The following is a 19,424-nucleotide window of genomic DNA, read 5'->3' as shown; positions in this document are numbered from 1 at the left end:
CTCAGGATTATGCTATAAGTTTATTTTTTTTATTTTAATGTATTTAAATTTTTAAACTTAAACGCTACATGGCAGTTTCATAATTTGTTAGTATTCCATATTTGGTAAGAACCTAGGATGAAAGTCATTGTAAATACTTTGGTGGAATCTGTGATGGCCTTTTCAGGTGCTGCTGCTGTAAGTTTAAAAATGGTAAGATGATGCCACCAAATGATTTGCCTTTGTTGGTCTAGTTACACTGGTAAGGCTCTACTATATTTAGTGTTAGTTCATTGCGTGTTCAGGAACATCTAAATCCAATAATTTATATATATATATAAATGAAATCTTAAAATGTGATACAAATAATTATAATAGTTTTGCATTGAAATCCGGCCAGCAATCTTTTATAAAATACCTAAAAATAAAACATAATCATGTACCGACTGGAAAAGTCTTGGAAATTCACTTATCAAAACGCGATGAAACCCAGGATGTGACTAATATAATATAACTGCTAGAACTGATATTAATGACCGCTTACCTAGTCTAATGTTAATTCACTAATCTTAATTTGAAACTTAAAATGTATTCGTATCTTTTGAAATGACATAAACCTAGTTTAATACGTGATAAATGTATTAATGCTAATAAAGTGGGCCTAATGAGAATCTCGGTTTCACTTCACTTCGTTGTGAAGTGGTGTCACCATTAAAAACTAGATTACAACTCTACGTAGTCTCTTGGAGACGTTGCTTTTGTTTCGTCCTTAAAACAGCATAACCCCTTATCTACTACTCGCATCAACAGTTGAATCAGTGATATTAATATTGTCAAAACAAAGAAATATTTCCGGAACATAAGCAGAAATTTGAGAAATCAAAAGGCAAAAAGTTTTGACAAAACATTTAGGGGGAAGAACCGTCTGCGCAGAGCAGTGACAGCTGCTTCAAGGCTGTGCCAGTTACACAGGAGCATGGCTCGGACCTGGGGTAACTTTTTCTTCTCTCTTCTCGATTACAAGACAGAGAAATTTGTCATCGCTGAAAACAAAAAGGTTGGAGTTCTGTTCAGACTCTTTCAGCTGGGGGTGATTGGATATCTGATCGGGTAGGTGCCTTGTGCTTTTTCTTTCAAGACGTTGAGGTGAACGAGCGGGATCTATCAGTATTTAGGAGATTGAATCTTCAAAGAAGGATACATATTATAAAAGGTCATCAAGTGTTTGTTTTTTGTTTTTAAATGGTTACTAATATGAATTTCAGAAAACCGATTGTAAGCCGAAATGTAAAGCACCTTGCCTCGGATGTTATTTATATCAAGGAAAAGCCCGACAGCATTGACGTGTCCCTGCACTGTTTGACCTGCTGAGGCTCGGTTTGAATTTTGCATGTAGTGAAAAAGACCTTTGTTTTGATTCAGATTAGTAATCTCAATTTAGTCTATTTATGTACCAGAACCATTCAAAAGCGTAATATCTAAAGCTTCTTAATGGTTTCACATGCAGCAAAAGCTGCTGAATGTAAGATCACGTGTTGTGGCCAAATGCATACAAAAGCTCCAGCCTGATTTTATAATATTGCCATTTAAAGCGGTTTAATTCTTGTCTTTTACAATTAATAACTATTATATAACAAATGTAATTTATCTATAGTTTAAAACGTCCTTCAGGGTGTGTTGACCATATATACTGTAGGACGTGACTTACAGCATTGCGCTATATCTCACGCAAAGATCATTTTCTATGTACTTTATACTCTTCTTATAAATAACCAATAAAATGTCTTTGTATACTTTTTATAGTGTATTTTCTTTTGCTTGTGCATCTTAAAGGTGGGTTTTTCTTTGGAAGAAAGGCTATCAGGAGACTGAGGAAGCCATCCAGAGCTCTGTGATCACTAAACTCAAGGGTGTAGATCTCACCAACAGCTCTCAGTCTGGCCTGCAGTTATGGGGTGCAGAGGACTATGTCATTCCCCCACAAGTAAACACACGTCTGTTAACCTGTTAACATCCTTTTTTAAATCTCTGTTTTATCTATTGGATTATGTATATACCTACAGATATTGACAATGATTCAATTTGGCATGACATACACAAATGTATTCTAATCAAACAGAAGCTGCACTTCAGTGCCCTAAAGCCACAGGCACATTTGGAAGGCTAATTTTTATTTATTTAAAGCTTTTAGTCTTGGAAACTCATTCTTTTGGCTTTTATTGGATAAAGATTTTTTTTAGATAGATGAAGATTTCTTTCTTCTTTCATCAAATAAAGACTGAAAAGAACCAAAAGCTTGTCACATTTGCCACAATATGTCAGTGTTCTGATCAATTACTTTGCTGTTGAAAATGTATTTCACAAGAATATGTCTTTATTTCTTTTGAACAAAAAGGGGGAGAGAATCTTCTTTATTGTGACAAATTACATAGTGACACCCAACCAAAGGCTGGGTTACTGCCCTGAGGTAAGAGACAGGCTGTTGTGTTATTTTATAGTTATTTTTTATTAAATTACATAACTAAAGACCAGGTATTTGTTGGAAAGAGTACTTTCTCTCAGTTACAGCTCTGTTTTCTCTATGAACATCTCTGTACATTTTAACCCCTGAGTTTGTTGTATGTGTTCGGTTCTTCTACCTATTTCAGAGTCCTAAAGTACCAGATGGTTTCTGTAATTATGACAATGAATGTGTGGAAGGGGAAACTGTCATAGCAGGCCATGGTAAGTATAAAACCTAAATGAAATACCAAGTCTTTTGTTCCCTTATAATGGCATACCTGAAGTTATTTAAAAGTAAAACATTTGTGAAAGTGCAAGATTCTTGTTTAAGAAAAAAAGAGAAGTTGTTACATTGTGTTATACTATGAACCACTGGCATGTTTAAATTCCTGAGCCTAAAATGGACTATACATTTTATTGTTGTTTATTCAGGAGTGAAGACAGGCCGCTGTATAAATGACACAGGAACATGTGAGATTTATGCCTGGTGCCCTGTTGAGCATGGCCAGACACCATCGTAAGAAAACAGTGTTTTGTACCAATTCCTTTAAATTCATGTTCAGTTGCAGTACATCCACCTCACTTTTTTTGCAATATTATTCGCTCCTCATGCCTATATGAAACTATTTAAAGAAAAAAAATCATGATGGTGTTGTATCTGTAATGTTTCAAATGTCACAACAGGGAGCCCTTGCTGTCAAATGCAGAAAACTTCACAGTCTATGTAAAGAATTTCATCAAGTTTCCAAAATTTGCCTTCTCCAAGTAAGTCAAGACTAGAGGCATCACGTCAGTATGTTTATTTTATGTACTGGAGCCTATAGAATAAATGTTCTCACTTTTCTAAAACTAAAGTATGTTCAGGCATATATTTAATGGGCCGTAACTCGTTGTAAATGCATTTAGTGACCTAATAAGTGATTGAACCTTGTAATATTATTATGTTGATTGTTTATACTCATCTCTGCATGATAGAACTGAACTAACCTGCAGGAGTCTTATTCAGCTTGGTTTTCTACAGCTTAATATTTTGCATGTTATTTACTTTGCAAAGCACCAGAGTTTTAGGTGGAGCAATTATAAAATTCATAAAACCTCTTCACCCCCACAGGATGCTGCTGATAAAACCCTTCCTTAAAAAATCTGTAGATCATATCTAGCAATTCTAGCTCATGTGATATGGACACCAGCTGACTTAGTATCTAGTATCATACACATGTGAATTTAGTCTTTCTTGTTTGGATGTTTTTCATGCTTCATTTGAACCGGTTTGTTTCTGTGTCAGCACAGGATGTTCAGTCATCGTTTCAAACTCTGTACAATTATAAAGATCTGGCAAGCTGTTATTTAAAAAGCCAGTCAAATCCTTTTAAATGAGCACACTAACAAATCTAAACTGATCACTACAATGCTGTGATTGCTTTTTTATTTCTCTCAGAAATAGATTAATTCACTCACCAAGTCATTACAAAGCAACATACCAAAAATAAAAATAAAAACAATGCTAAACATATGCTATAAACAAAGTTTAGAGATCAATCTCTAAATCTCCTATCATGTAGCCGTGTGAAAGAGCTGACTTGCTTGCACATAATGAAGCATTATGTTTGGATACTGATGGCACAGCACAACACACCACAAGCTGCTCTGAATATCTGACGCTTACTCATGTCTATTTATACCAGCACAGCATGGGGTGAATGCACTGAGATTTACAGTCTTGATGCCCAGTGCCTTGCCTGTTTCACTGACAGTTGTTCCTTTGTCCTTACTGGCGTGATCTTTGCAAAGTCATCGCATTGTAGATTAAACAAATGCTATGAGCTGTTTCAGATACTCCTTCTCCTACTTTTATTTCCCTTACTTGAAGATCGAACGTCCTGCCTACCGCCAACAGAACATATCTGAAGACGTGCACATATGACAAGGAGCATCATCCCTATTGCCCTATCTTTCTTGTGAGAGATGTGATTAACTGGACTGGATACAGTTTCCAGGATTTGGCAACAAAGGCAAGTGCTTCAAATGACATGACAAGTTAAAAGAAAGTCATCACCATAATATACACACTGGTAGTTGATGTCCAAGCTACAGCTCAACGTATAAGCAAAGAGACCATATGACCATATCTGTTTTAGTGTAGACTGATCCAGGCACCTCAGAAAGTATTTGAACACTTATAAGTGTGAATGTCTTATGTGGCTGCATAGAATTCAAAAATAAATAAAACAAATCATACAAATTGACATTTATTAAAAAAAAGGAGAAAACTAGTTTGCATTTGTTATTTATTTTTTATTTTTTTGCAAAAACGTCAGCTGGCACTGATGAATACACTTTGATATGAATGCAGTTGCTTAAAAAAAATAATTAAAAAGTGCCTTTATAAGATTTTGAAAAATAAGGTTGGAACAATTAACTCCCAAAATTGCAGAGGACTATCATGACACCCTTTATTTGATGCAGAGAGTAATTTCATTTACTGATATCATTGTTTTCCTTTCTTTCTATATACACACACAGGGTGGTTCAATTGGAGTTGGAATCGAGTGGAATTGTGATTTGGATAAAGATGAATCTCAATGTAACCCTGAATACAGCTTCACACGCTTAGATTCCTCTAAAAATTCACAGAACTCTGTCACTGCGGGTTACAATTTCAGGTATTGCTATCGATTTTAGTTCATATAATGAAATGTATAACAAAAGTATGTGATTTCAGCTGTTTTTCTAACTTTGTTAAGCATGCATGCTTTCTTCAAAACTCATGCCAACATGCCAGCAAACCTGAATGTGCAAAATGATGCATTGACAGAGAATTTCAGAGGGGCTAGTTTTCTATATTCACATTTTATGTGCAGTATTACAACAGAATCGCTTAAACTTTTACTTTTTTAAGCATTTAGTTTTAATAGAAAATGTATCATTACATTGGCTGACATGTTTCTATCTTTATCAAGATTTGCTCGATACTACAATGATGCAGCAGGTCAGCCCTATCGGAATCTGTTTAAAGTGTATGGCATTCGGTTTGATATATTAGTTAATGGAAAGGTAAGAGATATTAAACACTGGAAATTCTGAGAAATTCCTGTCATTACAGTCACGGTGAAAAATATGGTGTTTATGTTTTCTAGGCTGGGAAATTCAGTATCATTCCTACAGTGATCAATATTGGCGCTGGACTTGCTTTAATGGGGGCTGTGAGTATATAAGCTAATTACAGATGTAACTAATAGTTTAAGTATATAATGCAAAAAACAAAATCTTCCTGACTCTTGTGTGATTGGTGTTGATCTCATTCCACAGGGGGTTTTTGTATGTGACATGATTCTGCTCTACATGATGAGCAAAAGCTCCTTCTACAGAGAGACAAAGTTTGAGGCAGTCATGAAGTAAGTATCTATTGTGTCTTGTTGACTTCTTAAAAATGTTACATGGAAGATTAGAAAGATACTGTGGATTGTTATTTTCATGGTTTCTATGAATACTATTTGCACCCACAGAAAGCAATCTGGAAAGCACAGAGAGAGAAAGCATGTAAGACATCACGGTCATCATCGTCAAGATGGGCGACACAGGAGAGAGGAGAAACAGGCAACAGAGACGCACCCATTGACATCAGTGTCATGTCAGCCCAATAACAACCCAGAGAGACAGATCCAGCCCACAGGCTCAGCACTCAAAACCCACAGTCCCGAGAGAAAGCCACAGGGCACAGTGTCATTCAGGACTCAGCATAAAACAGAAAAGCAGAAAAACATTTCACCTGTTTCCACCCTGAGAACACAACACAACCAGTAGAGCATTTTTGATGCTAATCCCATTGGATTTACTTTGGATGTATAAAAGGTATTGTAGCGGGTTTATGCTCAGTCATACCAAAGAGGAATACTGCCAGTGTTGTTATGCTCTCTTAGTGTTTTAAATGGCTTTTTTTTTTTTTTTTTAACAAAGGATTTGCAATAAGATAACTAAATAAGTTTTTTATAAATTTGACCTGACACCAAAAATTGTCAAACCAAGGTTGAATAAATGTTAAAATATTTTAATTATTTTAAAGACTACAAATTGATTATTTAGAAAAGCGACACAATTGTGGGGTTTAAGCACTGAGGACACATAAATATGACTATACCGGTTCAGTCTGAATAAAAAAATAACCATCAAGCAGATTATTTAACTCAAATGACACTACAGTAATTCAAGACTTTATAATTCATAAAACACCCTGGAGCTTGAGCACTTACACACGGAGCAACACACTAATGACAGACAGACTATTCACATGCAGTCTACAAGAAAATATTAAACATTCACCACCATATACTTTAAGAAACCACACAATATAATCCATGAGGTTAATGATTTATTTTCATGAAAATATGTGAAATAAAACAATGTGATTCATACAGTTTAAAGTTAGTATTGTGTTTTTACATCGTCCTGACTGATGCCTTGAGTTCACAAAAAAAAAGTGTTGCACATCTAACGCATTCTCATCCACAGAAAACATCCCTGCTGGACTGCTCTACTAAACCCAAACCCAGCTCTGCCCTGGAATAAGCATTAGCAAAATATTAAATTACAAGCGGAAAGAATATGACAGCACACCATTTATAAATATCTAAATGTCAGTGCAGTTAGTACTGAGAAATTATGTTACGTTTTATTAGCTAAACACAAGTAAGCTCACGGAGAAAATCTGTGGTACATCAATCAGCAGTCTCTGCCCTGAGTGTTGTACATCTACACGGCTGCTGCTGTACTCTTCGAGTCCCTTTAATACACATGCACCATTCCGTAGAGGAAAGTCCAGAACAGCACGTAAGTGAAGAGGCCGCCGACCAGGCCTCCGGTGAAGAGCAGGCGTCGAGACCTGAAGCACTTGTTCCACCGGCGACCGGCTTTGAGAATCAGGAGCAAGGACAGCAGAAACGAAGCAAGGAAATAAAAGACGAAGCCGTAGAGTCCGGTGAGGCCGAGGATGCCCGCGGTGGCGCCGGAGAGCGCGGACACGGACGTGCGGCAGTAGTCGAGCACGGCGCCGTTTCCTCGGACGGACACCTCGCTGATAAACTGCGGTCCCTCGCGTTTGGCTGCTACAGTGGCCATGTTGTGAGCTTAAAACACGCTGAGAGACAAAGCAGGAGAGATGTGAAACACAGAGCATATAATGAAACGGCTGAAACCTCATTCATTCATCATTTGACCTCCTCCACTCAACTTACCCTCCGTTAAAATCAAGACAATGATAAACACAAATCACGCTTCTGCCGCCGTGATTCAAGAAAGCATTTTTTACATTAAACACTCGAACACCACAAGCTATGCGTTTAAGTCTATATTTCTAGGAAAAATGTATTATTTCGAAAAATATATCAAGTTGTGGAAAAAACACAGCATGTGTCATTCTCAGTCAGCCATTTTCTCGCTAAGCATCATGGGACTTTAAATGAAAATCGAATTCTATTTTTTGTTATCTTCATGACTAATTTGTGTTTAATTTCAAATAATAATATATCTATTAATGCACGTTTGTGTATAATTTTCAGCAACGTTACATTTTAAATATACAAATACTCATTATATGCACCTTTCACCCACTCTACGGGATCCGCGAAGGCTCAAAAACGGAGGTCGAAAGTAAGAATCATTTGCAAGTATCGGTTCTTTCAAACTGTTCACTTCAAAGAACCGATTGAACTCAGTAGTGATTATTTTGTGTCAGGGCGTAATATTATATCATTGCATGTTCGCTAACATTTGATGTAACTGCCCAAGTATCAGCTTTTTGTTTGTTTGTTTGTTTTATATATTTATTCTGTATTATTATTGTTGGTTTTTATATTCTCTGAACTGTCAAATAATGACTGTCATTAAGAACTAAATACAAAGTTGTAATAACTTACTTTTTTATGTTTATTCTTACTATTAATTTTATAAATAAGGGTGTTTATCAAGGCTTTCGGTTCGACCGAACCAAGCTAATTATTCAGTCCGATTCTTAAATGAATCATTCAAAACAGTGTGATCCGGTTCAACCATAGACAGTAAAAGATTCAACATATTCAAAAGATTCAAATCCAGAACGATTCGTTAATCGCTAACTCGAATCGCGGACAGCTAGGAACTCGGTATTTAAAGCACTTTATTTTCTGTGAAGTTATATGACATATACTGCACATATCTGCATCACGTTTCACAAAAGTTGTGCGGTCTTCAGAGATCATGGCGGCTTCACTCAGCGGTTCTGCTGGATTTGTTCTCGGTGTGGATCTGGGCACCACGTCAGTCAAAGTCGTGCTGCTGGACGCGCGGTCAGAGACGGTCACAGACAGATGCAGCGTCCCGACACACTCGGACATCAGCAGCACCTCACACACACATGTGGGTAACACACTCGGATTAAAGCAAGATACGCCATACTGAGAAATGAACCTCTCTCTCTCGAGCTCTCTTTTTCTCTTATATTTACATTTTATAATTAACAATTAACTTTAACAACTTACAAACCCCCTGCAGCTCCTTCATGTACATGTTTGGGAAACTGACGTATTGTCATGTTTAATGTTGTTGATAAAAAAGATTATCCTATTTAAATCAGTGTGTTAGGTTAAAAGTAATCAGATTATATTATCTTAATATGTAAAGTAATAGATCATGTTACTTATTACAGTTTTTATAATGTTGTGTGAAATAACCTAATCTAATCTACCCAGTATATGTCTGGTACCATTTGTTTGTGTTGTTTAATGTGCTTTTTGAGACACACTTTCAATTTATTGTTGATAATAGGTAAAAGAGCAGGATCCTGCACGAATAATCGCCGCTCTGGACCAATGCATGGACGCTTTACCTAAAGACAAGCTGAAAAAAGTCAAGTGCATTGGAGTATGTGGACAAATGCATGGCATTGTGTTGTGGAAATCTAAATCAGGTTAACATTGAACAACTACTGAAAGCATGTTTGATGCTTCTTGCACTGTGGTGAAGACACTCATCTTTAATCGTAAATTAATAATTGAGATGGTATCAATAATTATAATCTCATCCGTCTCTCTTTGTTAGGCTGTGAATGGCTGAGTGATGCTGAGATTGTTAGATTCATCCCTAAAGACGTCAGTCAACTGGTCACCTGGCAGGATGGGCGCTGCAGTGCTGACTTCCTGTCCTCCTTACCCAAACCAGATTCCCACCAGAGTGTGGCCACTGGCTTTGGTTGTGCCACCATCTTCTGGTACATGAAACACAGGTAGAATTCCACTCAAGATTTTATCTGAATTATTTAAGAAAAAAAATGCAGTTCTGCACTGATATTGTGGTTTTCTTTATGATCTGTCACTGATTCAGGCCGGAGTTCCTGTCAGGCTTCAGTGATGCAGGCACCATCCAAGACTATGTGGTCTCCATGCTGTGTAGCCTGGACAAATGTGTCATGACTGGACAAAACGCTGCCAGCTGGGGCTACTTCAACACAACCAGCAACAAATGGAACACACAGATGTGAGTCAAGGGAGATATTATATTTGTTTTAAGGCCACTTTACACTAAGAACGATAACTAGAAATCCAACCTTCTTAGTATCCACATCAACAGATGATAATATTCAGTGTTTTATAGCGCATGCAGAGTTATGTTTTCTGCTGCTTTAAATGTTCAAGCTCTTTAAATTCTGATGGATTTTGATCAGCTGTCAGTGTTTAATCATTCATTAGCATGCTCAGAGTGATTCTAGCATAACTGTTCATCTGTGTCTGTTGCTTTGTAGTGTGGACTTTCGTAGAACTATTATTAAACCTATAATTATACAGGGGTTGGACAAAATAATGTGAACACCCTCTATTTTAGGGGTTAATATAATTTGTGTAGGCTAGAGTGAAAACACAAACATTGTGATTTATCTTTTTGCTGTTTATATTTTCTAGTTTGTATAGTACTAGCTGCGCAGCCGCGGCGCTACCATTTTCTGAATGGGTAGTAAGTGATTTTCATTCTAGCGGTTCATCCAATAAGCAGCCCGAGGAAAGCTTTGAAGTGAAAGCTTCTCAGCCAATCAGCGGCTTCTACCCCACGTGTGGACTCTGCATCGTCACCAGCAAGTTATCCAATGAAATCAATTACGTTGGCGGACGTCATTCATTCAAGACAGACACAGACAGTTTTGCTAATGTGAAACATAAAACAAAACAAAGCAGCTTATTTTATTTTAAATTCAGCATTGTCATTCTGAATTGATAAGAAACAGTTAAATAATTTTTGACAGTTCCCTGCCCACGGTGTTGAGTAAATAAATGGAGAGAGAGAAACAGAACTTCCAAAGATACAATTCCGTTTCAGTCTTTTTGTGTATTGGATGTTCAAAAGAGATAAATGAAGTTAGCTTACTGCTAAGAATTAAGGTGTATTTCTTTGTCCGCTTCAGCACTGAGCTGAGGACAGCGATACAAGTTGCTGTCCTCAGTGCCACAGAAAAGCGCTGGAACGAAGATGAAGGGAAACAGGGGTTTTTTTTTAACTGGCCAATCCAGTTTTCTGGAGGCCCACCTACAATAAAAATCCTGGCGCCACTTGTGAGTATATGCTGTGTGTGAAATGGGTGACGTGTAAGACTTCTGACAAATCCTGGGATGCTGTTTAGCAAGAGTGTCTGAAGAACTTAATGGCCCAGTTGTTGGGTGTTTTAAGAACAACAGTCTTTATGACTGAGTACACAACGCTTCTATCAGTCTAGAAGAATATAGGGCAAAAAACAAAAGTGAAGGACCAGGTCCATCAAACACACAAACACAACAAAGTGACAGCAAACCTCAATCTTCACCTTGAATACCCTGTTTCCACACAAAAAAACAGACCACAGAGAACTTTACAAAAGCAAACATCAATGAAAGAGCAGGAACTGCTAAAAATGTAATCACAGACACTTATGCTGAAATACAAAAAAGTTTGTGTCATGGTCATAATTGGAGCACCAAAATGAACTTTGACACCTGCCCAGGCACCTCAATCACCTGACTAGAAGATTATCAAACTACTGTGCAGATTCCTTTAACATCTCTAAAGCAGCTGGCAGATGTTCTGATAGACGACATTCAACTTGAGACTACTCATACGTATAAATCCATTCTAATAAGGTTGGAGTCTGTTTTAAAGGCAAACAGTGGTAAAACACCTTATATTTGACACTGTCGGCCCAGGGCTGGTGTCACTATTTAAAAAATCCTTGTTAGAAGGAGCTGTGCCATCTAACTTGAAAATTGCCATGGTTACACCTGTTTTAAAGAAACCCTCACTTGATGCTTCTATTTTATCAAATTTTCGTCCGATTTCCATTTTGCCATTTATTTCTAAGATACTGGAAAAAATTGTGTTTTTACAGCTCCAGACCTTCCTGACTGATAATCAGGTTCTTGAGAAGTTCCAGTCTGGGTTTAAATCACTGCACAGCACAGAAACCGCTCTTGTAAAAGTTCTCAATGATATTTATATGGCTACAGATTCGGGGGACTCTGTCATTTTAATAATGTTAGACCTATCCTCTGCTTTTGATACCGTCGATCACTCAATTCTTATCTCTCGGCTGGAACACTGCGTTGGGTTAGGGGGGGCTGTTTTAAGCTGGTTTAAATCTTTTCTTACCAATAGATTTTTCCAAGTAAAAATAGGAAATTTCTCTTCTTCTCCTAGTAATCTTTCCTGTGGTGTGCCACAAGGCTCTGTTTTAGCTCCTGTCCTTTTTTTCTCTTTATCTTCTCCCTTTGGGTTCCATTTTGAGGAAACATAATGTTTCATTCCACTGCTATGCTGATGATATGCAAATCTATATGCCTGTGTCTAGGAAAAATAACAGTTCTCTAGGCAACTTAACAGCATGTCTTGAGGATGTGAAAGCTTGGCTTGCCAATAATTTTCTTTTTCTGGACTCAGACAAAACAGAAGTCATTGTTTTTAACTCCTCAGAATCCAGGCTAAGTAATCACCCTGACCTTGAATCTCTAAATCAGTTCAGCTCTCCCCAAGTAAGGAATCAGAATCAGAATCAGAATGAGCTTTATTGCCAGATATGTTCACACATACGAGGAATTTGTTTTCGTGACAGAGCTCCGCAGTGCAACATAACAGCGACAGAACAAAAAACACAATAAGGAATAAAAAATACAAAAAAATACAAATAGGTGGGTAAGGATTGACAATATACAAATTGACAATGTATGGCAGGTATATTAAAAAGAGCATTTATGTATGTACATGTATATTATGTGGAAAAATTTTAACTGTACGTTAAGTATGTGTGTTTGGATAAATAAGTGTATGTGTATATAAATATAAATATAAGTAGTATAGTGTGTTCCATGTATGTACATGTATATTATGTGCAAAAGATTTACGTGTACACTAAGTATGTGTGTTGGATAAAAAGTGTAGTGTATATAAATATAAATAGTGTAGTGTGTCCCACAGTTATTATCAGCTGTTCATAAGATGGATTGCCTGAGGGAAGAAACTGTTCCTGTGTCTGGTCGTTCTGGTGCTCAGTGCTCTGTAGCGTCGACCAGATGGCAACAGTTCAAAGAGGGAGTGTGCTGGATGTGAGGGGTCCAGAGTGATTTTAACAGCCCTTTTGCTCACTCTGGATAAGTACAGTTCTTGAATAGATGGGAGGGTTGTACCGATAATTCGCTCAGCAGTCCGGACTACCCTCTGTAGTCTTCTGAGGTCCGATTTAGAAGCTGAGCTGAACCAGACAGTTACTGAAGTGCAGAGGATGGATTCGATGATGGTGGAGTAGAACTGTTTCAGCAGATCCTGTGGCAGGTTAAACTTCCTCAGCTGGCGAAGGAAGTACAACCTCTGCTGGGCCTTTTTCACAATGGAGTCAATGTGAATGTCCCACTTCAGGTCCTGAGAGATAGTGGTGCCCAGGAACCTGAATGACTCCACTGCAGTCACAGTGCTGTTCATGATGGTGAGTGGGGGGAGTGCAGGGGGGTTTCTCCTGAAGTCCACGATCATCTCCACTGTTTTGAGCGTGTTAAGCTCCAGGTTGTTGAGACTGCACCAGACAGCCAGCTCTTTAACCTCCTGTCTGTAAGCAGACTCGTCACCGTCCTGAATGAGGCCGATGAGTGTGGTGTCATCTGCAAACTTCAGGAGCTTGACAGAGGGGTCCTTAGATGTGCAGTCATTAGTGTACAGGGAGAAGAGCAGTGGGGAGAGAACACAGCCATGGGGAGCTCCGGTGCTGATTGTACGGGTGCTGGATGTGTATTTTCCCAGCCTCACTAGCTGCTGCCTGTCTGTCAGGAAGCTGTTGATCCACTGACAGACGGAGGTGGGCACGGAGAGCTGAGTTAGTTTGGGCAGGAGGAGGTTTGGGATGATCGTGTTGAAGGCAGAGCTGAAGTCCACAAACAGGATCCTCACATAGGTCCCCGGTCTGTCTAGGTGTTGCAGAACATAATGCAGTCCGATGTTTACTGCATCGTCCACAGACCTGTTTGCTCTGTAGGCAAACTGAAGAGGATCCAGCAAGGGTCCAGTGATGTCCTTCAGGTGGGCCAGCACCAGTTTTTCAAATGACTTCATGACTACAGACGTTAGAGCCACAGGCCTGTAGTCATTTAGTCCTGTAATTTTGGATTTCTTTGGGATGGGGATGATGGTGGAGCGTTTGAAGCATGAAGGGACTTCGCACAGCTCCAGCGATCTGTTGAAGATCTTTGTGAAGATGGGGGCCAGCTGGTCAGCACAGGATTTCAGACAGGCTGGTGTAACACAATCTGGGCCTGGTGCTTTTTTCCTTTTCTGCTTCCTAGGTGTGATGGTAGATAGGTGCCTCAAATTTGACAAGCAGATAAGCGCAGTCATTGGGTCCAGCTTCTTCTCTCTTTGCTCTTTAACAAAAATCAAATCTTTTCTCCCTAAGCACTCCATGGAGATTGCTATCCATGCTCTTATTACCTCTTGCCTGGACTAGTGCAATTCCCTATACTTTGGTATATCTAAGTCCCAAACGTCACGCCTACAGGTCATTCAAAATGCAGCAGTGAGATTTCTGAAGGGAAAGAGGAAATTTGATCATGCCACCCCCTCCTAAGATCCCTTCACTGGCTTCCGATTAATTTTAGAATTGATTTCAAAATTTTACTACTGGTTTTTAAATCATTAAATGATTTAGAAGTGAAGTGACATTCAGCCAAGTCTGGTGACCCATACTCAGAATTTGTGCTCTGCATTTAACCCATCCGAAATGCACAAACAGAGCAGTGAACACACACACACACTGTGAGCACACACCCGGAGCAGTGGGCAGCCATTTATGCTGCAGCGCCCGGGGAGCAGTTGGGGGTTCGATGCCTTGCTCAAGGGCACCTAAGTCGTGGTATTGAAGGTGGAGAGAGAACTGTACATGCACTCCCCCCGCCCACAATTCCTGCCGGCCCAGGACTCAAACTCACAACCTTTCGATTGGGAGTCCGACTCTCTAACCATTAGGCCACAACTTCCCACCATCTTATTTGTCCGATCTACTTCATCCTTACCTTCCCACTAGAGGCCTTAGATCCAAAGATAAGCTCCTCCTTCAGATTCCCACAACCCGGCTAAAATCGAGGGGTAACCGAGCCTTTGAAGTGGCCGGCCCAACACTGTGGAATAAGCTCCCACTCCATATTAGATCTGCCTCCACTTTGTCTGAGTTCAAATCATGTCTCAAAACATATCTATTCTCGGTTGCTTTTAGCTTATAAGAGTGTTCTATCATAAATTGTTTGCTACTATTTGTGTACTTTATAAGTGTTCTGTTTTAAACTATCTTGCTGACTTTAGAGTACTTAACCTTTTATTTTTCCTAACTTGTACAGCACTTTGGTCGGCCTGTGGCCGTTTTTATTTGTGCTTTATAAATAACCTGAACTTGAACTTTAATAATAAAATATTGCATATTTCCTAGATGTTCACATTATTTTGTCCAACCCCTGTAGTTATCATCTTAGGTGTGCACGGGCCTATGATGTCTATGGTGTTTAATATTACAGTTTCTCTGTGTTGAGCTGTGTGATCATATGTCCTCCAGTCTGAAGGATGCAGGTTTCCCTGTGCAGCTCTTGCCTGTCATGGTGGAGTCCGGAGCTGTGGCTGGTCACACTTCTTCTGAGTGGTTCGGCATCCCTGCTCACACAGCTGTCGGGGCAGCGCTGGGAGACTTCCAGTGTAGTGTCTACTCATGCATGACTGACAAAGGAGATGCCGGTATAGTGTGGATTAGATGCCTCTTTGCATACTGTTTTCTAAATATCAATGACTTGGTCTATAAATGACTCACAGTCACACTATTGTAGTTATATCAGCTTAGCCACAAACAACAATCAGTATATACTCATTGTGGGGTGGTGTTGGCGCAGTGGATAAGACACACGTCTTTGGCGTGAGAGACCCGGGTTCGAATCCACTGTGAGACACCAATGTGTCCCTGAGCAAGACACTTAACCCCTAGTTGCTCCAGAGGCGTGCGACCTCTGACATACATAGCAATTGTAAGTCGCTTTGGATAAAAGCGTCTGCTAAATGAATAAATGTAAATGTACTCATCCTGAGGTCAGTTTGTGTTTACTAATTCATCCTCCAGGTGGAGATGTTATGTGATGAGCATGTTCATGAGCTGCATCCCAGTTTGCCTACTTATACTACGCCCTTAAAGTATGTGCTCTTTTGGTGAAGAAAAAGTACACACTTTTGAATGTCTAGTAGAAAAGTAGGCAAGTTTTGGGGCATACGATCACATCATACAATTGCGTCTTTAATGGACTGATCTGTTGCACACTTACACGCACTTGTAAACTGGCCTGTCAATCATCTTGTATGCTTTGGGACACACTTATTCTAATCTCACATACTATTATTTAAGATGGATTGTCTGAACATTGGGACGAAGGGTTAGACATGGCAGATCTTGTACTCAGATTTCAGTGTCCTGTCTGAAGGGACAAGGCTGCATTAGAGACACCATCTGTTTTATGGGTTCTTGTAAAAGAGATATTTTTGTGCTGCAGCTTAAGCTTATGTTAAAAAGATAACTGCATGATATTTTAAATTTGTAAACCTAATTGGTTTACTTATTTTCTTGATTCTGTCTGTGTTCAGCCATTAAAAGTTTACACATTTGCTAGAGATTTTATTCACTATTTATAGATGGTTTAGATTTTATATTTCAACACATTTCTACTTCACAGAAAAATATATTTAGCTATATTTACTGATGCATAGTACAAAATTATAAGATTGAATGTGTACTCCATGCTGTGTCCACATCAGTGTTGTGGACTGTAGCATTTTTACTTATACAATTGCATTCAAATGTTTGGAGTCAGTGAGATTTTTTTCTTTCCTTTTTTTGTGAAAGAAATGAGTAGTTCTATTGGGTAAGGAAACATTAAATTGCTCAAAAGTGAACCACTTATGTTACTAAAGATTTCTATTTCAAATAAATGCTGTTCTTTTGAACTTTCTATTCATTAGAAATGATAGTACTCCAAACTTTTGAACTGTAGTGTAGAAAGCATATCATGCACAAATTAATTGTGACTTATGTTACATCCCTAGTACTGAATATGAGCACTTCAGCCCAGCTGACGTTTGGCATGCCTGCTGAGTTCACCCCTCCGAGTTCTCCAGACCCCCTCTCTCCTGTTGCTTATTTCCCATACTTCCACGGCTCCTACCTGGCAGTGGCCGCATCACTTAATGGAGGCAATGTCATGGCCACCTTTGTCAGAATGCTGGACTCGTGGATGAAAGAATTTGGTAAATCAACCATTGTTAAATTTTTTTTATGTATTACTATTTTAAAATAAAGTGTGACCTTTTATATTGTAGTGAAGGGCTTCGCAATTAAATAAATTTCTAATCGGGATTTCAATTACGGATGCCACAATTATGTTCAAAGAGGCAATTAATCATTCAAAATCAACTTATGTTATTCTGCGTGCTTAAGTATAACATTATAATACAATGCGTATTTTTACTTTTTTATTTAAAGAAGAAACCAATGCAATGTGCAGTTGACATTTGAGGCATACTACTATAGAAAAGTTTTTCACTTAGTTTTTCAGTTTTCAGCTTGTTTATTTTCATATAAAATATGGCATGCATTTGCTTCAAACAATGTTATAAACATTTATTGTAAATTGTGATAATCGTAATTAATAATCGCAATTACACTTTCAAGACAATTGTGATTTTTGTCATAATCGTGCCGTCCTATTGTAAGGTGTTCATAGAAATTCTAAAATAGCCTTGTTGCATGTTTTTGGTCCTCAGGTGTATTCTTAGCTTAATAATGTATTTATTGTTTTATGTCATAGGATTGGAAGTAAATGAGTCCACAATCTACTCCCGGCTGATCCAGTCTGCTCTGGCACAGCCTGACACTGACCTAACCATGACCACAGCGCTGCTAGGAGAGCGGCATGACCCCACTTCCAGTGCCAGTGTCTCCCAAATCTCGCCCTCTAACCTCTCTCTGGGTCATGTGACTCGGGCTGTGTGCAGGGGCATTATTGAAAACATGGCCACTATGATGCCCCCTCAGAGCCTGCGGGCTGCTGGGGTGAGGTGTATTATTGGCAGTGGTAGCGCACTGTCATGTAACACAGTTCTCCAACAGGAAGTGGAGAGAGTGTTTCCATTTCCTGTAGTTTACGGAAAAGATGTTGACTCAGCAGTTGGAGTTGCCATGGTATTTAATAACCAAACATAAGATAGAACACCCAAAATCACGTTTCTGAGACATCTGACCTACCATGCTGCTGTGGTATGACCTACAACGCTGGCAGAGCTATTTTTTCTGTATTAAAATGTATAAATAATCACACTTTGTAATTAATTGAATTTAATTTAAAATATTTTAATATTGTATCATTCTGTTTATAAAATCATTTATTTAAAAATTTTTATACTACATACTATATCATTAAAGTAACATTGATTCATTTGTTAATTTTTTTGTTGTTGACCAAAACATGTCAGATTTGTTTATTTATTGTTCAATTTACACACTCATTATATAACTATTGTCTTAGAGTGCAATACAAAACCATTGTGTTGTTAAATACAAAATATGTATTTTTTTTAAGAATATTTCTGAATTCCATTAAATGACTTGAAATGATTTGTTTACATGTTTAGTGGCATTTCAAATTTTAATAAACAGTTGGAATATATCATCACATCACATGTGGTTTTTCTGGTTATTCTTTTGTCATAATTGAGCTAATGTGGTATATTTAATGTGCTGCACATGACTGTAACTGAAATTTCTATAGGAGATACAGATCAGCTTGATTTAGTTCACATGATGTACTCACCTACACCATCATGTATGTGGCCAAACCGCCTTACTCTGCCACAGTCCTCCAGTTTCATACAGGAAACTGCATGCTAAGAAAGTGCAATTGCTCAACAGACAAGTGAATGCTGCTTAGAGGTACGGTATTATATGCATTCCAGCACATGAATAATTGAACATTTGGATAGTTATAATATGTAGTAGAAAATAGTGTTGCTAATTGAAAATTAAGCATTTTAAGAAGGAGCTTGATGACTTTTAGTGCATTGTGAGCAGATGAGATAAATAAGCTACAGGGCGTGGACATGGCAAAACATACGTAACAACATACTCAAAAAATCAATTAAACTCGCCTTTCTGTAAGGCTCTCTGCAACCTCAGATCATCTTGCCCTTTTCCTCTCTGAGACTGAGAGAGAGAGAGAGAGCAAGTTATCGTGCTAAAGGAATCAACCTCATCAATACTGGATACTTCATCTAAAAGATTAAAAAACAGAGATTAATTGGTGAGTACAAATGTTACATTCTTTACTCGGATTAATCGTTTACTGCAACATTTAAGTAAATTCTGATTCTCCTAATGCAGTAAATCATAAAGG

General features: G+C 38.3%; 3 protein-coding genes across 3 annotated transcripts; 2 read left to right on the top strand and 1 right to left on the bottom strand.

Annotated features, from left to right (window-relative positions):
* The first annotated feature begins 85 nt into the window (after positions 1-85).
* On the top strand, positions 86-6,442 carry p2rx5 (purinergic receptor P2X, ligand-gated ion channel, 5). Its single transcript, XM_059547849.1, has 12 exons — positions 86-1,089; positions 1,813-1,963; positions 2,375-2,446; positions 2,628-2,703; positions 2,914-2,998; positions 3,166-3,246; positions 4,352-4,493; positions 5,005-5,144; positions 5,442-5,535; positions 5,619-5,684; positions 5,791-5,876; positions 5,988-6,442. Exons 1-12 carry the CDS (start codon positions 956-958, stop codon positions 6,283-6,285), a joined length of 1,425 nt encoding a protein of 474 aa, XP_059403832.1. The 5' UTR covers positions 86-955; the 3' UTR covers positions 6,286-6,442.
* A 544-nt stretch (positions 6,443-6,986) lies between these two features.
* emc6 (ER membrane protein complex subunit 6) lies at positions 6,987-8,013 on the bottom strand. The gene has a single exon (XM_059542053.1). The coding sequence runs from the start codon at positions 7,594-7,596 to the stop codon at positions 7,264-7,266; it is 333 nt and encodes a 110-aa protein (XP_059398036.1). The 5' UTR covers positions 7,597-8,013; the 3' UTR covers positions 6,987-7,263.
* Positions 8,014-8,586: 573 nt separating this feature from the next.
* shpk (sedoheptulokinase) lies at positions 8,587-18,709 on the top strand. The gene is made up of 7 exons (XM_059547848.1): positions 8,587-8,871; positions 9,280-9,421; positions 9,553-9,736; positions 9,835-9,987; positions 15,557-15,732; positions 17,083-17,283; positions 17,844-18,709. Exons 1-7 carry the CDS (start codon positions 8,713-8,715, stop codon positions 18,236-18,238), a joined length of 1,410 nt encoding a protein of 469 aa, XP_059403831.1. The 5' UTR covers positions 8,587-8,712; the 3' UTR covers positions 18,239-18,709.
* Positions 18,710-19,424: the final 715 nt, after the last annotated feature.

Source organism: Carassius carassius, chromosome 4, assembly GCF_963082965.1.
Source record: "Carassius carassius chromosome 4, fCarCar2.1, whole genome shotgun sequence".
NCBI lineage: Eukaryota > Metazoa > Chordata > Actinopteri > Cypriniformes > Cyprinidae > Carassius > Carassius carassius.
This window is presented reverse-complemented; position numbering and strand designations above follow the sequence as displayed.